Consider the following 19,145-nt stretch of genomic DNA (forward strand, 5'->3'; position numbering starts at 1 on the left):
TGCACTGCTACAGACTAGGGACCTAGTGGCTAGGCAGCAGTTCTGCAGAAAAGGACGTAGGGGTTACAGTGGATGAGAAGCTGGATATGAGTCAACAGTGTGCCCTTGTTGGCAAGAAGGCTAACGGCATTTTGGGCTGTATAAGTAGGAGCATTGCCAGCAGATAGAGGGATGCGATCATTCCCCTCTATTCGGCATTGGCGAGCCTCATCTGGAGTACTGTGTCCAGTTTTGGGCCCCACACTACAGGAAGGATGTGGAAAAATTGGAAAGAGTCCAATGGAAGGCAACAAAAATAATTAGGGAGCTGGAGCACATGACTTATGAGGAGAGGCTGAAGGAACTGGGATTGTTTAGTCTGCAGAAGAGACGAATGAGGGGGGATTTGATAGCTGCTTTCAACTACCTGAAAGGGGGTTCCAAAGAGGATGGATCTAGGCTGTTCTCAGTGGTACCAGATGACAGAACAAGGAGCAATGGTCTCAAGTTGCAGTGGGGGAGGTTTAGGTTGGATATTAGGAAAAACTTTTTGACTAGGAGGTTGGTGAAGCACTGGAATGGGTTACCTAGGGAGGTGGTGGGATCTCCTTCCTTAGAGGTTTTTAAGGTCAGGCTTGACAAAGCTCTGGCTGGGATGATTTATTTGGGGATTGGTCCTGCTTTGAGCAGGGGATTGGACTAGATGACGTCCTGAGGTCCCTTCCAACCCTGATATTCTATTATTCTAATCTGGGAATTCGGAACTGGATGAGAGATAAAACATTTGAAAACCTGCAAGGGTACAGAATATCTTTTGTCACTGCATTTTGCTATGGGCATTAATGAAGCCAGGGGATTTAGCAGGCTCTCATACTACTTCATTTACAGGGAGGGTGACTCTCCCAGGAGCTGAGGGATGGAGGATATCCACCAATTGACACTGTTTTCCTGAACAAACTCGTCTTTAATACCTAAGGCTGGCACCATACATCTGAGTGGATCCTGATACAATATGAAATGTCGAGGTGCCAGAGATGAGAACCGTGTCATATGGTGACGAGGAGGAAGATGGAAGTGAGATGAGGGGAATCCCTTGTGGGATAACATCCAACATCCCTCATGCAGTGGTGGGAACAGGGCCAGGGAGCCACTCTGTGCAGTGGAGGGGAGGAGGAAGGAGGCCAGGGGTCTCTCTGTGAGGAGGTGGGAGGGGCCAGAGAGGGATTCCCCTTGGGTCAGTGGGGGAGGAGGAAGGGGGCCAAGGTCTGGTCTCCCTAGAGTGACCAGATGTCCCGATAAAATTGGGACTGTCCCAATATTTAGTCATTTGTCCTGCGTCCCGACCGACGTATGGTCAGGACACAATTTGTCCTGATATTTTGCTTCGGCGGCAGCACTCCGGCATTTTGTTGTTGTTGTTTTGGCTTCGGCGGCGGTCCCCCCATGTGTCCCGATATTTTGTTCTTGTCATCTGGTCACCCTAGGTCTCCCTATGTGGTGTGTGGGAGGGGATCATGGAGGGATTCTCCATGGGGCAGTGGGGGAGGAGCCTCAGAGGAAGGGGGTGGGGTCTCCCTGTATGGTGTGGGGGAGGTGTGAGGGGGCCAGGGTGGGGTTTCCCACAGGGCAGTAGGGGAGGAGGAAGGGGGTGTGGTCTCCCTGTGGAGGGATTCTCCATGGGGCAGTGGGGGAGGGGGAAGGGGTGGCTCCCTGTGAGGTGTGGGGGAGGTGGGAGGGGCCAAAGAGGGATTCTCCATGGGGCAGTGGGGGAGGAGCCTCAGAGGAAGAAGGGTGGGGTCTCCCTGTGTGGTGTGGGGGAGGGGGCCGGGGGGTAGTAGGAAGGGGGTGGGGTCTCCCTGTGTGGTGTGGGGGAGGGGGCCGGGGTTGTAGTAGGAAGGGGAGAGGGACTCCCTGTGTGGTGTGGGGGAGGGGGCCAGGGGGATAGTAGGAAGGGGGGGGTCTCCATGTGAGGTGTGGGGGAGGGGGCCGGGGGGGTAGTAGGAAGGGGATAGGGACTCCCTGTGTGGTGTGGGGGAGGGGGCCGAGGGGGTAGTAGGAAGGGGATAGGGACTCCCTGTGTGGTGTGGGGGAGGGGGCCGGGGGGTAGTAGGAAGGGGGTGGGGATCTCCCTGTGTGGTGTGGGGGAGGGGGCCGGGGGGGAAGTAGGAAGGGGGTGGGGTCTCCCTGTGTGGTGTGGGGGAGGGGGCCGGGGGGGAAGTAGGAAGGGGGTGGGGTCTCCATGTGAGGTGTGGGGGAGGGGGCCGGGGGGGTAGTAGGAAGGGGATAGGGACTCCCTGTGTGGTGTGGGGGAGGGGGCCGGGGGGGAAGTAGGAAGGGGGTGGGGTCTCCATGTGGTGTGGGGGAGGGGGCCGGGGGGGGTAGTAGGAAGGGGATAGGGACTCCCTGTGTGGTGTGGGGGAGGGGGCCAGGGGGATAGTAGGAAGGGGGTGGGGTCTCCATGTGAGGTGTGGGGGAGGGGGCCGGGGGGGAAGTAGGAAGGGGGTGGGGTCTCCATGTGTGGTGTGGGGGAGGGGGCCAGGGGGATAGTAGGAAGGGGGTGGGGTCTCCCTGTGTGGTGTGGGGGAGGGGACCGGGGGGTAGTAGGAAGGGGGTGGGGTCTCCATGTGTGGTGTGGGGGAGGGGGCCACGGGGGGTAGTAGGAAGTGTGTGCTGTGGGGAAGGTGGGAGGGCCCCACGGAGCAGTAGGGGAGGAGAAAGCGGGGTGGGGGTGGCTCGCTGCGCGGTTGAGGGGAGACGGAAGGGGGGGCTGGAGGTAGGTCTCCCCAAGTGGTGTCTGGGAGGGAAGCGGGGCCGGGAGGGGTTCCCCGGACGGGGGGAGAGTGAGAGGCAGGGAGCCCGCAGGCAGGAGGGGGAGCGAGGCCTCTCCCGTGCCGCCTGACGCCGACTGAGGCGAAGGCCGCCAAGAGAAGAAGACGCCGCGCGCCTCTCGGCTGCCCGGCACTAGCGCTGCGCGCGCCGGGCATTGCCCGCCCCCTTCCTTTTGGCGCATGCGCAGCAGCGGCTCGTCGCTTTGGGGACGGTGCTGTTGGCGGCCGCGGCCTGAGCCCGGGGGGTGCGCGCTCCCTGCCCCCCCGCCAGGTGATGTGCGCGAGCTGGTCGAGTGTTGTGGGGCGGGGACTCTGGAGGGATGGGCGGCCCGGGGAGTGGGGAGGGGAGGGGGCTGCTGGGACGGGGAGCGATGGGGAGGGGGCTGTTGGGACTGGAGCGGAGAGGAGGGGGCTGCTGGGCATGAGGGGGGCTGAAGGAGGGGTGTCCTGGGGCCATTGGGTGAGGAGGCCCCCCAGGGAGGGCCAGGGCTCTGTGGGTGGCTGGTGGTAGGCGCTGACGTCTCCCCTTTCCTGACTGTAGGTCACTGGCCATGGAGGGCACAGGGCCTGCTGGGGAGACGCCTCCCCTCTCTGCGGCAATGCGGGCAAAGATCGAGCGGAATCGCCAGCGGGCGCTGATGCTGCGACAGGCCCGGTTGGCCACCCGGCCCTACCCTGCCGCCCCCAGTGAAGGTTTGCTCTGACCCCTGACCTCTTCTTGGCTTGTTTCCAGGCTGTGTGAACTGAGGGCCAGACTGTCCTGGTGCCTGTGGTGTTGGCCCACAGTAGGCAGCGTCACCTGGAGTGCACCACAGTCACCAAGCGCAGGTCCTTGTACTGTGTAAATGAAAATGGTTACCGTAGCCACTGCAAAGGCACCAGCTGGGTCCCAGCATGCCTTGCTCCATCCTGGTAGTCTCCACTCTGATCTGAATGGTGCATGGCATATGCTGGAAGCTCTCGGGCCTGCCCAGAATAACAAGTTAGTGCATTGTGTAGTTAAACAAAACTTGATGAATCACTTGGTGATTCATAGAATATTAGGGTTGGAAGGGACCTCAGGTCATCTAGTCCAACCCCCTGCTCAAAACAGGACCAATCCCCAGACAGATTTTTGCCCCAGATCCCTAAATGGCCCTCTTAAGGATTGAACTCTCAACTCTGGGTTTAGCAGGCCAATCCTCAAACCACTGAGCTATCCCTTATCCCTATTTTGTTCGTTCCCTCTGGGGCACCTGGCCACGGCCCTGGCCACGGCCCTGGCCACTGTTGGACGACAGGATACTGGGCTAGATGGACCTTTGGTCTGACCCAGTATGGCCATTCTTATGTTAAAACAACCTGCAAGTTAAAGCCAACTGATATAGATGTTAGTAGTACTGAGTCATATTGGCTTCTATTCTAAGAAGCAATGAATCATGGGACGGGAAATACGAATGGTTGACAAATGGAAAAGGCCAAAGTTGGCAGGGCAAACAGGCTTCTAAGAAAGTAATGCTTACGACTGAGAATTTAATTGATTAAAACTAAGAAAAATGAATAAAAATGATTATCTTATTATGGCCAAGCCTGGATAAAACTGATTATTCATACTCATTCTATGAACCTTTCGTAATCTGTTTTTTCCCATTTGTGAAAAGACTTCAGAAATATGAGTTTACCATGTCATTTAAAATATATTTTTAAAAGTAGCATTATCTTTTTATTTGGATCACAGAATACAACAAGAATTTACAGGCATAATTTACACTAACTTAAAATGTTTTGGAGAACAAAGGTGTCCAGTTTGTTGGTTTTTTGTTGTTGGTTTTTTTGTTCATTTGTTCATTTGTTTTTTAAAAAGCCCAGACATTCATTTGTTGTGGCAACTTGTGCTTTATGAACTTCATGGGTTTTCTGTTGTATAGTTGACAAATAGGAAAAGTCCATCTGGCAAATGTTAAATTTTCTTATATGATCACATAGTTCAACGTGCATTTATTTTGCTGTAGAATTGACTTATTTCAAAAGGCTTTTCAGTTTCACCTTGTTCTAAAGCTTTTGCACTCTGGCTCCCAAGTATAGAAAAGTGCTTTATTAGATTTCTGCTTTCTAACACACACCTCTCTGTTTGTTTCATTTAATTTAGGTAAAAGCATGCATTTTATAATCTCTGGACCCATGCGTCACAGGCATTAGGTATAGCTAAGGTTAAGATTTTGTCACGATTATTTTTAGTAAAAGTCAGGGACTGGTCACGGGCAGTAAACAAAAATTCACAGAAGCCCTTGACCTGTCCCTGACTTTTACTAAAAATAACCGTGACAAAATGGGGCTGATGGTGTATGAGAGCCCTAGCCCAGCTGCAGGAGGGAAGAGGGAGGTCCAGCAACCAGGGTGGATAAAAATCAATGATTTAAAAAAAAAAATCGGATTTTTTTTATTTAAATCGGATTTTTTTGATAAAATGCTTTTTGAGGAAAAAACCTATATAAAGATAGTTTTAATTAAGATACTTTATAGCTCAAAGATATCTCATCATGGAATAGGGATTATAAATTCTAATTCTATAGTATGAGACAATATATTCATGTAATGTTTAAGAAAAGTTTTGTAAATGAGTTCCAATAGTTCATGGATTAGGGACTCAATTTTAAGGGGTTCCAGGGGCTTCTGTATAGATTATTTAGGTTAATCTTTCTATCTACCCAATTGAACTCAGTGCTCAGTCTAAAAGATACCATCAGAGATGCTTAGTTTTGCAGTTCTTAAACTGTGGATTTGTGTCTCCAGAGATAACATGCTTGTTAACAGCAAAAACGTTTTTAAATACATAAATAATATATAGAGGTAAGAAATAACAGACCTCAACTCTATTGTCCCTCTGCAAATTTGTGTACACAGAGTCAATCCCTTACCTCTCTCTAAAGGTGCGAAGTTTCAAAAAGTTCAATGAATAGAAGATTGTTGGGGGCGGAATAGATCTGGACAAGGAGAAGAAGTCTGGGGATAAATGTGAGAAAGGAGGGACAGGCAGTAGAAACAAAAGTGAAACTGTTTGAGCAGCATATTCCATAAGTCTTGAGGTTTGAGATCTACCATACCATTCTCTCACTAGAAGGGAAAACCTGTAATGGCAGCAGGCCGTAAAAGAGTCCCAGTTTGGGAATATTTGAATGAAGTTCCTCTGGTTGGGTAAGATAGGCATATGTGCAAAATGCAAACAGTGCAACAAAGAAATACAAGGCCTGGTTGCCCGAATGAAATAACATCATGAGAAGTGTTCCTTCTCAGGAGGGAGCTGCGTTAAAGATGATGAAAGGAACATGTCTGAACATGCAGGATCTTCAGGTTGGTAAACTTTTTTTTATTTCATATTTCTTTCTTAAGGACTGCCTGTCTTCCTTCTGGACTATTCTTGAATTCTTATGTTTGAGCAAAAATATAGTTGTTACTCTATGGTACTATCATTTCAGATGCAGTTGTGATAAAAAATAAGTAGCTGAAATAGGCAGAACTTCCTTTTATAATGTCACCTTTAAAGTAGTGCTGAGTTTCAGTGAATGCAATGAGTAATACTAAATGAGCGGTATGGTAATAATAATTAAATAACTGCACTGACTTATTTTGTTTAGGAGAATCCATCCTCAACATACAGCATTCTGAAGACTATCTACCTTCAAGATCACCATCATTTTCTATAGTTTCAGAGTTATCTGCCAATGATAGTGTTTCAGTCACATCACGTATGTCACATAGCCACAGTATATCACCTGTAGCAAAAAGAAAAAAAAAATCTCCATCATCCAAAAACAACCATAGATAAGTTTGTGATAAGAACCAGCAGATTACAAAAAAAGGTAATTGATGAAAAAATTACCCGGTTTGTTTATGCAACAAACTTTCCTTTCTGTATGATTGAGAACCCACACTTCATTAACATGGTTCAGTCATTAAGACCAGGACACAGTCCACCCAACAGAGCAGATGTCGCAGGCAAATTGCTGGATAAAGTGTATGAAAGAGAAATTGAGCAGTGTGCAAAAGGTCTAGAGGGTGAAATTGTTAACTGAGTCTTGATGGGTGGAGCAATGTCCACAATGATCCTGTTGTATGTGCTTGTGTGACAACAGAAGAAGGGAATGTCTTCCTTACAGAAACAATTGATACATCAGGAAATGTACACACAACAGAATACTTACAAGACGTAGCAGTAAAAGCTATAACAAACTGTGAACAAAAATTCAAATGTCTAGTACGCAGCTTGGTCACAGACAATGCTGCAAATGTATCCAAGATAATAAAAAGATGATTTCGAAGAGAGTCCCAAGCTAATAACATATGGTTGCAGTGCTCATTTGATGCACTTCCTAGCCAAAGACTTCAGTGTTCCAGAAATAAAGGCTAATGTTGTTGAAATTGCAAAATACTTCCATAACAACCACTTTGCAGCAGCTGCTCTGAAAAAAGTGGGAGGAACCAAGCTAACTCTCCCACAAGACGTGCGATGGAACTCAGAAGTGGGCTGTATATCAAGAACTGGCCTAATCTGATGACAGTTTGTGAACAAAATTGTGAAAAAATAGATGGCACTGTCACAGCCAAAATTCTCAACATTGGGCTTAAGAGAAATGTTCAACGCATGCTGAGTACCCTGAAGTCTATTTCTGCAGCCTTGAACAAAAGGCAGGGAAATAGCTGTTTTATTGCTGATGCTGTTGAAATTTGGAAGGAACAGAGTGAGATCTTAAAAAGAGAAATATGCAATGACAGAGTTAAATTACAAGCATTAAAAAAATGAATGGGACAAGCAATACCTCCAGCTCATTTTCTTGCAAATATTCTCAATACTCGGTACCAGGGTCAAACCTTAACTGCTGAAGAAGAGGAGTAGGCTATGACATGGACATCCAGCAATCATCCCTCCAGAATGTCAACTATAATAAACTTCAAAGCTAAGGGTGAACCATTCAAGAAATATATGTTTGCTGATGATGTTTTAAAGAAAGTGACACCAGTGAACTGGCGGAATTCACTTAAGCACTTGGATTCAGAGACTGTTGAAGTGATAATCTCACTTTTAACAGCAGTAGCTTCTGCTGGTGTAGAAAGAATATTTTCTTCCTTTGGACTAATTCATTCCAAATTGAGAAATCATTTGGGACCTGAAAAAGCAGGACAGCTTGTTTTTCTTTTCCAGATTATGAACAAACAGGAAAATGAAGGTGAAGACGACTGAGTTAGCTGCAGAAGCCAATATTTTAAGTTTCTCATGTTGACCTGGCTGACATAGTCGATTTAATTTTTGTGGTTTTTTTTAAATATTTCATTTAACTATTTTAGTTAAAAACAATTTTTACAAAAGCAATCCTGATTTTAAAAAACTTGAATGTTTAACTAAATTCAAAAATTCATATGTTTGTTTTGTTAAAATATTATATGTTTGCTGTTGAAGAAAAAAATCCAGAATACATAACGTTGTTGTTTTAGTTAAATAAAACAATTTAAATGTCTGTCTGGTGATGTTCTCCTCCTAATACAGCATGGCAAGAAAATCCTCCAAATATTAATGATTAACCTGTTGAATTGGAGATAATTCACCTCCCAATGACTTCATAAATATCTGTTTCAATTACCTTTGGTAAATGAAATAACCAAACAATCATTCATTTCCTGATATAGCTGTAAAACTAATCTGAAAAGTTTTCAAAATAAATCACTTCAAAAATGTATAGTGTGTACCTTCTAAAAATGAAACCTACATCTACCTCTGAGTAGCGAAGAATATGTATTAAGGTTATAACAACCAACAAGAATGCACTTTTATGTAGAAATCCATGATTAAATTGAGTCTTCCTGACTAGTGATTTAAATCAAATCCACCCTGCCAGCAACTGCTGTCCATGGTGGCTCAGCTGCAAGGAACCCCTGCCACCTGTGGTGGCTCAGAGCTGCAGGTTTGGTGGCTTTGGAGCTCCGGGGTTCCCTCGCCGACCCCGGTGGCTGGGAACTGCGGGGGAGGGCTGAAGCGGAAAATGTCACAGATCTCTGGAAGTCACAGAAATTGTGACCTTCATGCCATAATCTTAGCCTTAGGTATAGCTTTCAAGAACAGTCTTCCACCAAGTTTGGTTCTTTTGTTGCTTTCCTTGCTCTGCAGTAACAGATATAGTGCAACCTATGCACGTGTATTTTCCTTTGTACAACTAATGAATTCCCTTCAGTTGTTAGAAACCTGCCCTTGGAGTTGAATGATTCTCCACGTACCCTGCATGTCCTGGTCTCCTAGATCTAGGAGTAGTACTGACAGTGTATTTTGAAAGCAGAAAGATCTCCATGCTAGCTCATGAATGTTGGATGTGAAGGCCACATTTTGTAAATTAGTTTTGCAAATAATTTTGCATTTACATTGATGCATGCAATTCTTTTAGCCTTTAAATATGTTGACTTCTCTTGTTTGTCTTTTCAGGAAGTGCTAAAGTTAAAGCACCTCCAAAGATAATTGACACAGGGGGAGGGTTCTTTTTGGAAGAGGAGGAAGAGGAGGAACACAAAGTTGAGAAAATTGTCCATCAGCCAGGTAACATGATTAATTTTGCAGAAAATGGCTATACTGGTCATTTATAGTTAATATGAACACACTACTAAAATGAATAAGCTGCTCCATTTTGTGGCACGCTAGCTGAACAGGAATTATGAAAAGTCAGCAATGGCTTCAGAGAAACCTGAAATACATTTGTGTGAAAAATGTGGCTTATTATACGTAAGCGTTATACATAATGTATGGAAAGCTACTTGTTGGTAGTGAAAATGGTCATGTATTTTTCAATAATTAACCAGACACTTAATTTAAGATAAATAAATGTCTGATGGGGGAAGGTGAGGATCCTAAGTAACAGAATCTGTACAGTCTATACTCTTCTGGGTGCTTACAATTTTTACCTAGTATATTCTGATTCCTCATTCTCTAGTAACAAATACTGATGCAACAGTCCCCTGCTGTATAAAAGGTTTGAACACACTGGACCAGATCCTGAACTGGTGCAAATCAACATCTCCATTGATTTCAATGGCATTGATAAACAGTACAGTCAATTGCTTGACCACACTTTGGTTTGTTATTTTGTTAAGAAATATACTTGAGACCAAATAACCGTCAGACAGGCTTAATTAATACGGTACAGGAAAAAGGTTCTATATGATGCCAGTCTCCAAAGAGCAGACTTGTGCAGCAATGTTACGGTGTGCTCCCCAAAGTTACACCTCTAAAGCAATCCTTTTATATACTAAATTGTTGATCAGTAAAAGGTGTGACGGGTTGGACCCCTTGGGAAGTCACCTGATGTGCTGAGATACCACTGAGTCTACCTGTTCTGCCAGCATGGGCCCCCTTTACCCTGTCTTGCTGAGCCAGGCTCTTAAAACCTCCTCTAACAGACACACAGGCAGGGCCACACCCAGCTGCAGATCAGCTCTGGGAAGACTCAGGCTAGGTCTACACTACAGCGGGGGTCCGACCTAAGATACGCAACTTCAGCTACGTGAATACCGTAGCTGAAGTTGCGTATTTTAGGTCGGCTTACCTGGCTGTGAGGACGGGGGAAAGTCGACCGCTGCCGCCGACTCCGCTGCCGCCTCTTGCCGTGGTGGATTTCCGGAGTCGACGGCAGAGCGATCAGGGATCGATTTTATCGCGTCTTCACTAGACGCGGTGAGTCGATCCCCGATAGACCGATTGCTACCCGCCGGATCGGCGGGTAGTGAAGACAAGCTCTACGTTTAAGGGACTTGCGCCAGCACTCAGATGTCCCCCTCCCTTGGAGTACAGACCCAAAGATATATTCTATTCGCCTCTTCCCTCAATGTGGAAGAGGGTATGCACAATTCCCTCTCCCCTCTCCCCTCCCCCCCCGGATAGAAATCACATAAACTGGGTTATATTATAAACCAGAAATAAATGTATTAACTATAACAGGTATATTTTAAATAGTTAAGGTGGTAGCAGACAGAACAAGGCAGATTACTAAGAAAATAAAACAGAGCACGCAAACTAAGCTTAATACACTAAAGAAACTGATTACATGTAAGTTCTCACCCTAAATGTGGTTCTAATAATATTCTTCACAGGCCAGACACCCTTCCAGCCTGGGCCCAGTTCTTTCCCCCAGTTCAGTTTTAGTTGTTTCCAGCAGTCATCTCGGGTTGGGTAGCAGGGGAGAACTGACTACCTCAATTACCTCACTCCCCACCCTTAAATAGGATTTGCATAAAGCGGGAGTCCTTTGTTTCCTAGTTTGACCCCCCTTCCCTTACAGTGGAAAGTTACAAGAAGTCCCTGGTAGTGTTTTAGCATCAGGTGACAAGACCACCTGACTCTGTACAAACTAATGCATACAAATAGGATAATCACATTCAGTAAATCATAACCTTTCCAGTGATATCTCACATGAGCCATCTTGCATAAAGTATATCTGTTATGTCATAGTCACATCATAAGCATATTTTCATAAAGAATAAGGAATGACACATCACAAAAGGTACCATGTACAGTATTTGAAACTGGATTTAATTAATTAGCTTTCTACCTTGTTTGTTTCTGGTACCATGGTGTAGCCTTTTATCTTTTGTTCTGACCGTATGCATTCCAGGTACTAAGGGGCATAAAGACACCTCTTAGGTTTGTGTGGGTAACTCCTTTCCTGCTGCTATGAGGAAATAATTGTATGTCCAGATACTAACAGTTTTCCTATTTACTCAAGCCAAGGCTTACTTCAGCTAATGCAAGGTGTTATGGGATACTTACATAAGTGAAGAGGATTATGGTATAGGCCAGTTTAGGTAATATCACTGTTATAATATTTGTGCTTAATGTTATTGGTGTGTCTTGCATACTAATATATATATGGTGCAATTAATACATAATCTCAATAATATTTATATACTAACCAGCATATATTAGTCAACAATGGGGCTGTACCAATTTATTACAGCTGACGATCTGATCCATGGTGTCCAGTAGTACCATTCTGGCAGTTGATACTTGTGGGAGTACTTGCTTAGGAGTGAAGTCAGCCTTGTGTCCCATTACATAGTTACCAGCACTTCTTGTCAGTCACAGAAAGGGAGCTGTCTCAAGAATGATGGATTCAGGCATGAGGAAGTGGCAGGAGCAATAGGGAAGGGCCAAGTCCCCCGATAGAAGGTAGGCTAACGGGCGGGGAATCAAACTAAATGACAAAAGTGAAGAAGGGTGGGATGGGTGCTATTTTCTTGGCTGTTAAAATGCTTCCAGATTGCATCATTTCCCCACACTTTTCTGGGGAGGATCCCATGCATGTCCTTCAGCCCTACCTGCATTTTCTCCCTCCCCACATCTAAATTAATGAATAAAAACCTCCAGCAAAACCAACTTCTTCCTTTGTTATCTCTTCTTGCTTCATTCCATTCTGAATCAGCTGCAGGGCAAGTAATCACCTGCAGGGCTTTGCCACTGAATCTCAGCTGTCAGTCATGCTGCCCCAGATGCTCCAATATTTAAAATTTCAATCATTAGGATATGGGCATCTACACTTCCGCCATTGCTGTTCAACCACTGGTAACTTCATTGTATTATTGTCCTAATAAAAATAGCTTTATACTGTTACTAATTAGTGGGAGTATGGTTTAATAATTACACAGCCTAATGCTAGAACTTGATTTTGAGACATGCTGAGCACCTACACTTTCCAATATAAAATGTAAATTGGGATAACATTTAATTTTTGCCAGGTTAGGTCTGCTATAGATCTGAGTCTATAATTAGAATTGTCTGATACTTGAATGTCAACACTTCTAGGGTTTAAAAAAAAAAATCTAAAATATAAAGCTCCTCATTTGGCCTGAAGCAAATAGAAATGTATTGAAATTACTGTATGGTTAACTTTATGTTCTCCCACTCTAACCTGGTGCCATGTTAAGGGAACACTTCCCATATCTGACCTATCTGTAACAATCTAAACCAGAACCCCTTCTTGCAAGCTGTGAGTGTGCACGTGCACACATGCATACACTTCGAATGTTGAAATCGGAGAACTCCTTTTTAGAACTTTTATTTTTGGGATCTGTTACTTGTTATTTTGAAAGATAAAATGGCTTCAGTGGGACTCCAGACAGACAGAGGTCCATCTGCAAGGATCCAATTGCAAGATCATAGCCTTAGTTTGTACTACAGAATTTTAGAAAACTCTTCAGAAGGGAAAACATGAATAGTGCATATTAAATATACGATATAAAAGCCACATTGTAAATTAATGTTAAGCTCTAGTAAGATCAACCCCAAATACTTTACCTAACTCAAATTATTTGTTCCCTTCCATTAGGACCTGTACTAGAATTTGATTACCTTATTTGTGAAGAATGTGGCAAACAATTCATGGACTCATATCTCATGCAGCACTTTGATTGGGCAACATGCGATAATTGCAGGTATTGTAAATAATGGGCAAAAACTGTTTGGTAAATTATTAAATTAACTTAACTATTATTTTACTAGAATAAAAATTTGATTTTAATAATTTATACAGTTCTGTTGTAAAAACACATTTACATTAAAGAGCTATCAGAGGAATGTTGTTGAATAAGATATTGTCAGTTGGAAAATTATATGAATAGAATTGAATAAGTTTGTGTTTTTCACAGTGGAAGTGCAAAAGAACCACATCTTTCACACATGCCTCTTAGTGCATGATGTGAAAAAAATACATAGTATGTTAGAAATGTTTAGTCTCTTTACTTTACAGCATTCATATTGCATTGTTTAAATATGGTAATGGAGATTATTATCCCATCAAGATTATTACATATGTTCAAAGAAGTGAAATTAGTAAATAACAGATCAGCCATGCAAAGATCTATTTTTAAAAAAACACTGTGGTAGAAAAAATGTTGAGCTATTTAAATAGTCAAATTAAACAAGACTTTTTATAGCTTCTGTAAGTTGGAGTAGATCTGTGATGGGGATGGTCAACTGAGTTAGCCCTAAGTATGTCTTTTAAATGTTGAAAACTGAATATTGAATAAATACTTTTTGATGTGTTTATTTATTTATTGGATCATGTAGACATCACCTGATTGAATCTGACTGAATCCACTGTTTTTTTTCCCACTGACATATGGCAATTTTTAAAATTTCAATATATCTATATATTTGTAGCAAATTGGGGAATATATTAAAATTATCTCCCTGATAAGGATTTAATTTATGTAATCATTTGGGCATATGATAAAGAGATTCATGTGATACTTTGGATCAAGACAAGTGAAATAAATTTTTCAGATGCTCACTAGTACCTTGTGTAACCAGAATGTTCAATTGTCTCATTACTTATCCAATAAAAAATGAACACTTTTTTATTAAACCTTTTGCTTTATTTTATTATTCCTTGTGCATGCCAAATGTCTTGCATTTGAAAACTGCTTTGGCTGTATAATTTGTATTTGAAACAATGAAGATTTGAAAATATAGTATCCAATTATCCCCTCTTGTAGGAAAAACCTGTGGTAGGAGACAAACTCAGGTAGAAGCTTTGAGGTGATTCTGGTAGGAGCCCATTCTCCTTTTCCCCCCCCCACCCCCAAAAAACCCCAAAAACAAACAAACCAGAGGGGTTTCTAAATTAGTGTGTTGATACTGGAGTTCAGGAGGACTACTCGCATGACTTAAGTTTGCAAGATCAAGGCCCACATTACAGTAGGGATGTAAGGTGCATTGTACAGTACATAACTGAACTTTAATATTAGCCTGTTACATAATGCTTTTCACCTGTCTCTTTTAAAAAAAAATCTGTTTCAGAGATGTTGAAGGTAAGCATAAGCTTATAACAAGGACTGAGGCAAAGCAAGAGTACCTTCTTAAAGACTGTGACTTAGATAAGAGAGAACCGGTGCTCAAATTTATTTTGAAGAAAAACCCTCATAATTCACAGTGGGGTGACATGAAGCTTTATTTAAAATTACAGGTATGAAAATGTTTGTACATTTTTCAAAATATATGGTCCTTTTTTGCATTTTCATGACATTATCACTAACATCCATAATTTAATCATTGTGGTACTGAACCCAGAATCTTTACCATTTAACAAAACTAAATACGTTGTACAGTACATGCGATAGAATTTCAATTGCCCCTGAAATAAATGGGAAAGGTTGAGTTTCTCCTATTCAGTAAGGAAGTTGTTTAGTGATAAGTTGTTGACTGAACTAGTATGTTGCAGAGGAAAAAATAACTTTTCTTTACTGACACAGAATCTGTATGGATCTGTTCTTTGAGTAAAGACATTTGCAACCCATTTGAAAAATATCAAGTTGCTTAAAGACATGTACATCTTAGAAGAAAACAACTGTCTTGAAATATGTTGGATCAATATTTTGATTCCCTTAGAAATATAATTCATGCCTTAATATTCTTAAATGTGGATGTGTGAGAAATCAATTAGAGTTGGATTAGGCCCTTAATTAGTAGGTAACACTAGTTTTCCATGCATGAAAATCCATTTCAAACAAAGTAACCTCTCTTTTGTTTTATAAGGAAGCTTTATTAATGTGTGGGAGTGTCACAGGGTGCTCTACTCACAGCTGGGTGGCATCCCTTTCTGGCAATTCTGGGATTAGCTCCACCAGGTTCAGCGCCCCCTTTCCAGTCTTCCACTATTGTTGCTCTCCTCCCGCTCATGGAGTCACAGTACAGCTGCTTCATGACTCAGCCCTCCAGTCAGGTCACACTGTGATTTCCCCTTCCACAGGAGTTTTTCAAAAATCTCTCTGTACATTCAGCATCAGGCAGCCCTCATGCATGCTTCCCTGACTATGTCACTCCCACAGTGATTCAGGCAGTCTTCCCCTTCACTGCTTTTAGCAATACCAATCCGCAGTGGATGGTATGGGAACCCAGGCCCACCCTCTATTCTGAGTTTCATTCCAGGGCCCTATAGCAAGCAGTTAAGGTCTGGGTCGTCACCAAGCCTACTGCTCTCTTCCCTAAACTACTTCCTACCATGTTTCTTTAAACTCTTTTTCCCCCCAGCCTTCTAGTCCGACCCATCTCTCTCAGGCCTACTCGATAAACCCTTCCTCACAGATTCCTGTTCCCCCTTCCTTCTCCCTTACCGCAGGGAGAGCGACTGCAGGGTTCCTCCCTGTTGCCAGTCTCCTGGCTTTATAGGTGAGCTTCCTTCTAATTAGCACCCTCTACATCAGGGGTGGGCAAACTTTCTGGCCCGAGGGCCACATCTGGGAATAGAAATTGTATGGCAGGCCATGAATGCTCACGAAATTGGGGTTGGGGTGCGGGAAGGGATGAGGGCTCTGGTTGGGGGGTGCGGGCTCAGAGGTGGGGCCAGAAATGAGGTGTTCAGGGTGCAGAAGAGGTCTCTGGGCTGGGGTGGGGTGAGGGGGTGAGGGCTGTGGTTGGGGGTGCGGGCTCTGGGCTGGGGCTGGGAATAAGGAGATTGGGATGTAGGAGGGTGCTCTGGGCTGGGACCGAGGGGTTCGGAGAGCGGGAGGGGGATCAGGGTTGGGGCATGAGGAGAGGCTCGGGGCGGCGCTTACCACAAGCGGCTCCCAAAAGCAGCGGCACATCCCTTCTCCAGCTCCTATGCTGAGGCACGGCCAGGCAGGCACCGCCCCTGCAGCTCCCATTGGAGCACGTAGGAGCTGGAGGGGGGCCATGCCGCAGCTTTCGGGAGCCACGTGGAGCGGCCCCCGACCCTGCTCCCTGGCTGGAGCACTGGAGCAGGGCAAGCCCCAGATGCCGCTCCCCAGCGGGAGCTCAAGGGCCGGCTTAAAACGGCTGGCGGGCCGAATCCAGCCCACGGGACGTAGTTTGCCCACCCCTGCTCTACATAGCCTAAGTCTCCCCTCTGTGCAGCTTAATTGGATGATTGGGCCCACTTGGCCTAATTCAGCTCTTTCAGGGGGTGCACTCCACACACTGCCATCACAAGGGTCACAGGCAAAGAGGGAGCTAGCCAGGTAGTGGAAGAGGGATTGTTGGTGGGATATAGCAACACAATAAAATTGTGTAAAGGAGAGTTCCATTCTAAACTAGAGCAGTTTATCTTTATCATTTCAGGGTAAAAAGGAATACACTTGTGGTCTATCCCGTAGGTAATAAAACGTTCGCTTGAAGTTTGGGGTAGTGAAGAAGCGTTTCAAGAAGCAAGAGAAACCCGCCAAGATAATAGAGAAAAGATGAAACAGAAAAAGTTTGATAAAAAAGTTAAAGGTAAATGATTAGAATTTAAACTAAGATTTTTTTTTTTTTTAAGGTTTATTTTTTATAGGCCATCAAATAAAACCAGGTAGTAATTGTTTGCTTCTGGACATGGAGAGTTAGTGTAAATAATTTTTTACTACAGCTTCAGCTAGAGTAGTGTCTGTCTGTATTCATATTTATTTCCACATCTAGTGATGTAGTGGGAAACTGACACTTTAATAATATGGCCAGATGAAAATTTTCATAACCATTAGAAATATGGACACAACTTTGATAGTTTGGTACCACTGTTGTCTTGTTTATGTTCCCTGATGTACACCCACAATATATCATAAAGCTGCCTATCCAAATAACTTTTTCCTCACTTTGTTTGAATGAGAACATGTATTTTGTCTCCAGGAGCCTATTTTTGCCATTACTTATATGCATGCAGCAATATCAGTGGGAATTGATTGTATATGAAAGCTGAACTTAATCTGTAAGGTACAACATACCTTTCCTTCCCTATATTTAGAACATTCAGCTCTGCAGTTTTTACTCGGCTGCATTGTCTTTCTAGATAAATAAATTGAATACCTTGCAGTTTAATATCGAGGGGAAAGATGTTAATAACAGAGATCCAGTTTGAAAATATATTTTAATGAGACCATAGTGATGTAGGCTTCTTAATAGCAGTATAATAAGAAAAAGGCTATACTGGCATGTTTGGGTTTCCTTTACAGTATCTCTAATTTTGAGGCTTTATGCAGAGGTCCTGAGGTGGATAAGAGGTATTATAGGCCAGGACTGAGGAGTGATGAGGAATTTTACAAAATTACTCCTTTTAACTCCAATTTACCAAATTAAGTAATTCCAGGAACAAACTTTATAGGTAGGTAATGGGGCCTCAAATACTCACAACAAAGTCTGGCATATGAGATCACATCTTGGTTTTGTAAATCAAAAAAGTCAAAATTAAACCCTGGGCACCTGGCAGCTTTGAGGACTCCTATGTTTAGTTTCACATAGCCTCACCTATTTTATTACAAAAAAAATACCACACAGCCTCAATAATAAACTTGGAAGAATAACTAACCCGAATGCTCTTTCAGAGCTATTGTAGTCTCTTCATACAAGTAGTCCGTGTGGCTTGAATGGCAATACTTGCATGAATAAGGCAATCAGAATTTGGCTCTAGATATGTTTCAGAAACAACAGACATTCTCTCAGAATACATAAGTAATGTGAGTCTCCCTAAATACTGAGTTTCTTGTCCCTTAATCTGTTGTGAAATCATAGAATATCAGGGTTGGAAGGGACCTCAGGAGGTCATCTAGTCTAACCCCCTGCTCAAAGCAGGACCAATCCCCAGACAGATTTTTGCCCCAGTTCCCTAAATAGCCCCCTCAAGGATTGAACTCACAACCCTGGGTTTAGCAGGCCAATGCTCAAACTGCTGAGCTATCCCTCCCCTTTGTTTGTTCTCTTCCCAAAGGTGTTTATCCTTAGTGCTGACTCTTTTTTTAAAATAACTACCATTTACTTACCATAGACTTTGTTTACATTTTTCATCAGAGCTCCGTCGAGCTGTTAGGAGCAGTGTGTGGAAAAGAGGAACAAGTTCCCACGAGCATGAGTACGGACCCGAAGAAAACATTGAAGAAGATACATACAAAAAGACATGTACTATATGTGGCCATGAATTAACATATGAGAAAATGTAATAGCCCTTGATTGATTTTACATAAAATGCACCTTTTGTAATGTTAATATTTTGTATCAAGTAAAATAAAAATGATTGAGAGTAAATCTTTGTGTGGGATTGCAGAGAAAACAGTACTCTTCAACCACAGAGGGATCTTTTAGACAAAATGGGTGATTTGTGACAAAACCCATGGCTTAAATCAAGGGGGTTTGATGAGTGGTCATCTGGCTGTTGGGGCTGTAATTTAAGGGTATGTCTACACTGCAATTAAAAACCCGTGGCTGGCCCATGCCAGCTGACTCGGGCTTGCAGGGCTCGTGCTAAGGGACTGTTTAATTATGGTGTAGATGTTTTGGCTCAGGCTGTAGCCCCAGCCTGCATGTTTACACTGCAACAGTCCCTTAGCCCAAGCCCTGCAAGTTCA

The 19,145-nt window shown here is 43.6% G+C and overlaps 1 protein-coding gene across 1 annotated transcript; it reads left to right on the plus strand.

The window, feature by feature from the left end:
• Window positions 1–3,007: 3,007 nt before the first annotated feature.
• Window positions 3,008–18,823, plus strand: XPA (XPA, DNA damage recognition and repair factor). The gene is made up of 7 exons (XM_065406214.1): window positions 3,008–3,078; window positions 3,349–3,500; window positions 9,256–9,366; window positions 13,145–13,250; window positions 14,617–14,782; window positions 16,929–17,046; window positions 18,592–18,823. The coding sequence occupies exons 2-7, from the start codon at window positions 3,359–3,361 to the stop codon at window positions 18,738–18,740; spliced, it is 792 nt and encodes a 263-aa protein (XP_065262286.1). The 5' UTR covers window positions 3,008–3,078; window positions 3,349–3,358; the 3' UTR covers window positions 18,741–18,823.
• The last annotated feature ends 322 nt before the right edge of the window (window positions 18,824–19,145 follow it).

The sequence above is a fragment of the Emys orbicularis genome, chromosome 6 (genome assembly GCF_028017835.1).
Source record: "Emys orbicularis isolate rEmyOrb1 chromosome 6, rEmyOrb1.hap1, whole genome shotgun sequence".
NCBI classification, from domain to species: Eukaryota; Metazoa; Chordata; order Testudines; family Emydidae; genus Emys; species Emys orbicularis.

Coding starts and splice junctions, on each gene's coding strand:
- XPA (XM_065406214.1), top strand. CDS start 3,359: ATGGAGGGCACAGGGCCTGCTGGGGAGACGCCTCCCCTCTCTGCGGCA. Junction 13,251..14,616: donor GCAACATGCGATAATTGCAG/GTATTGTAAATA, acceptor AATCTGTTTCAG/AGATGTTGAAGGTAAGCATA. Junction 14,783..16,928: donor AGCTTTATTTAAAATTACAG/GTATGAAAATGT, acceptor TCTATCCCGTAG/GTAATAAAACGTTCGCTTGA.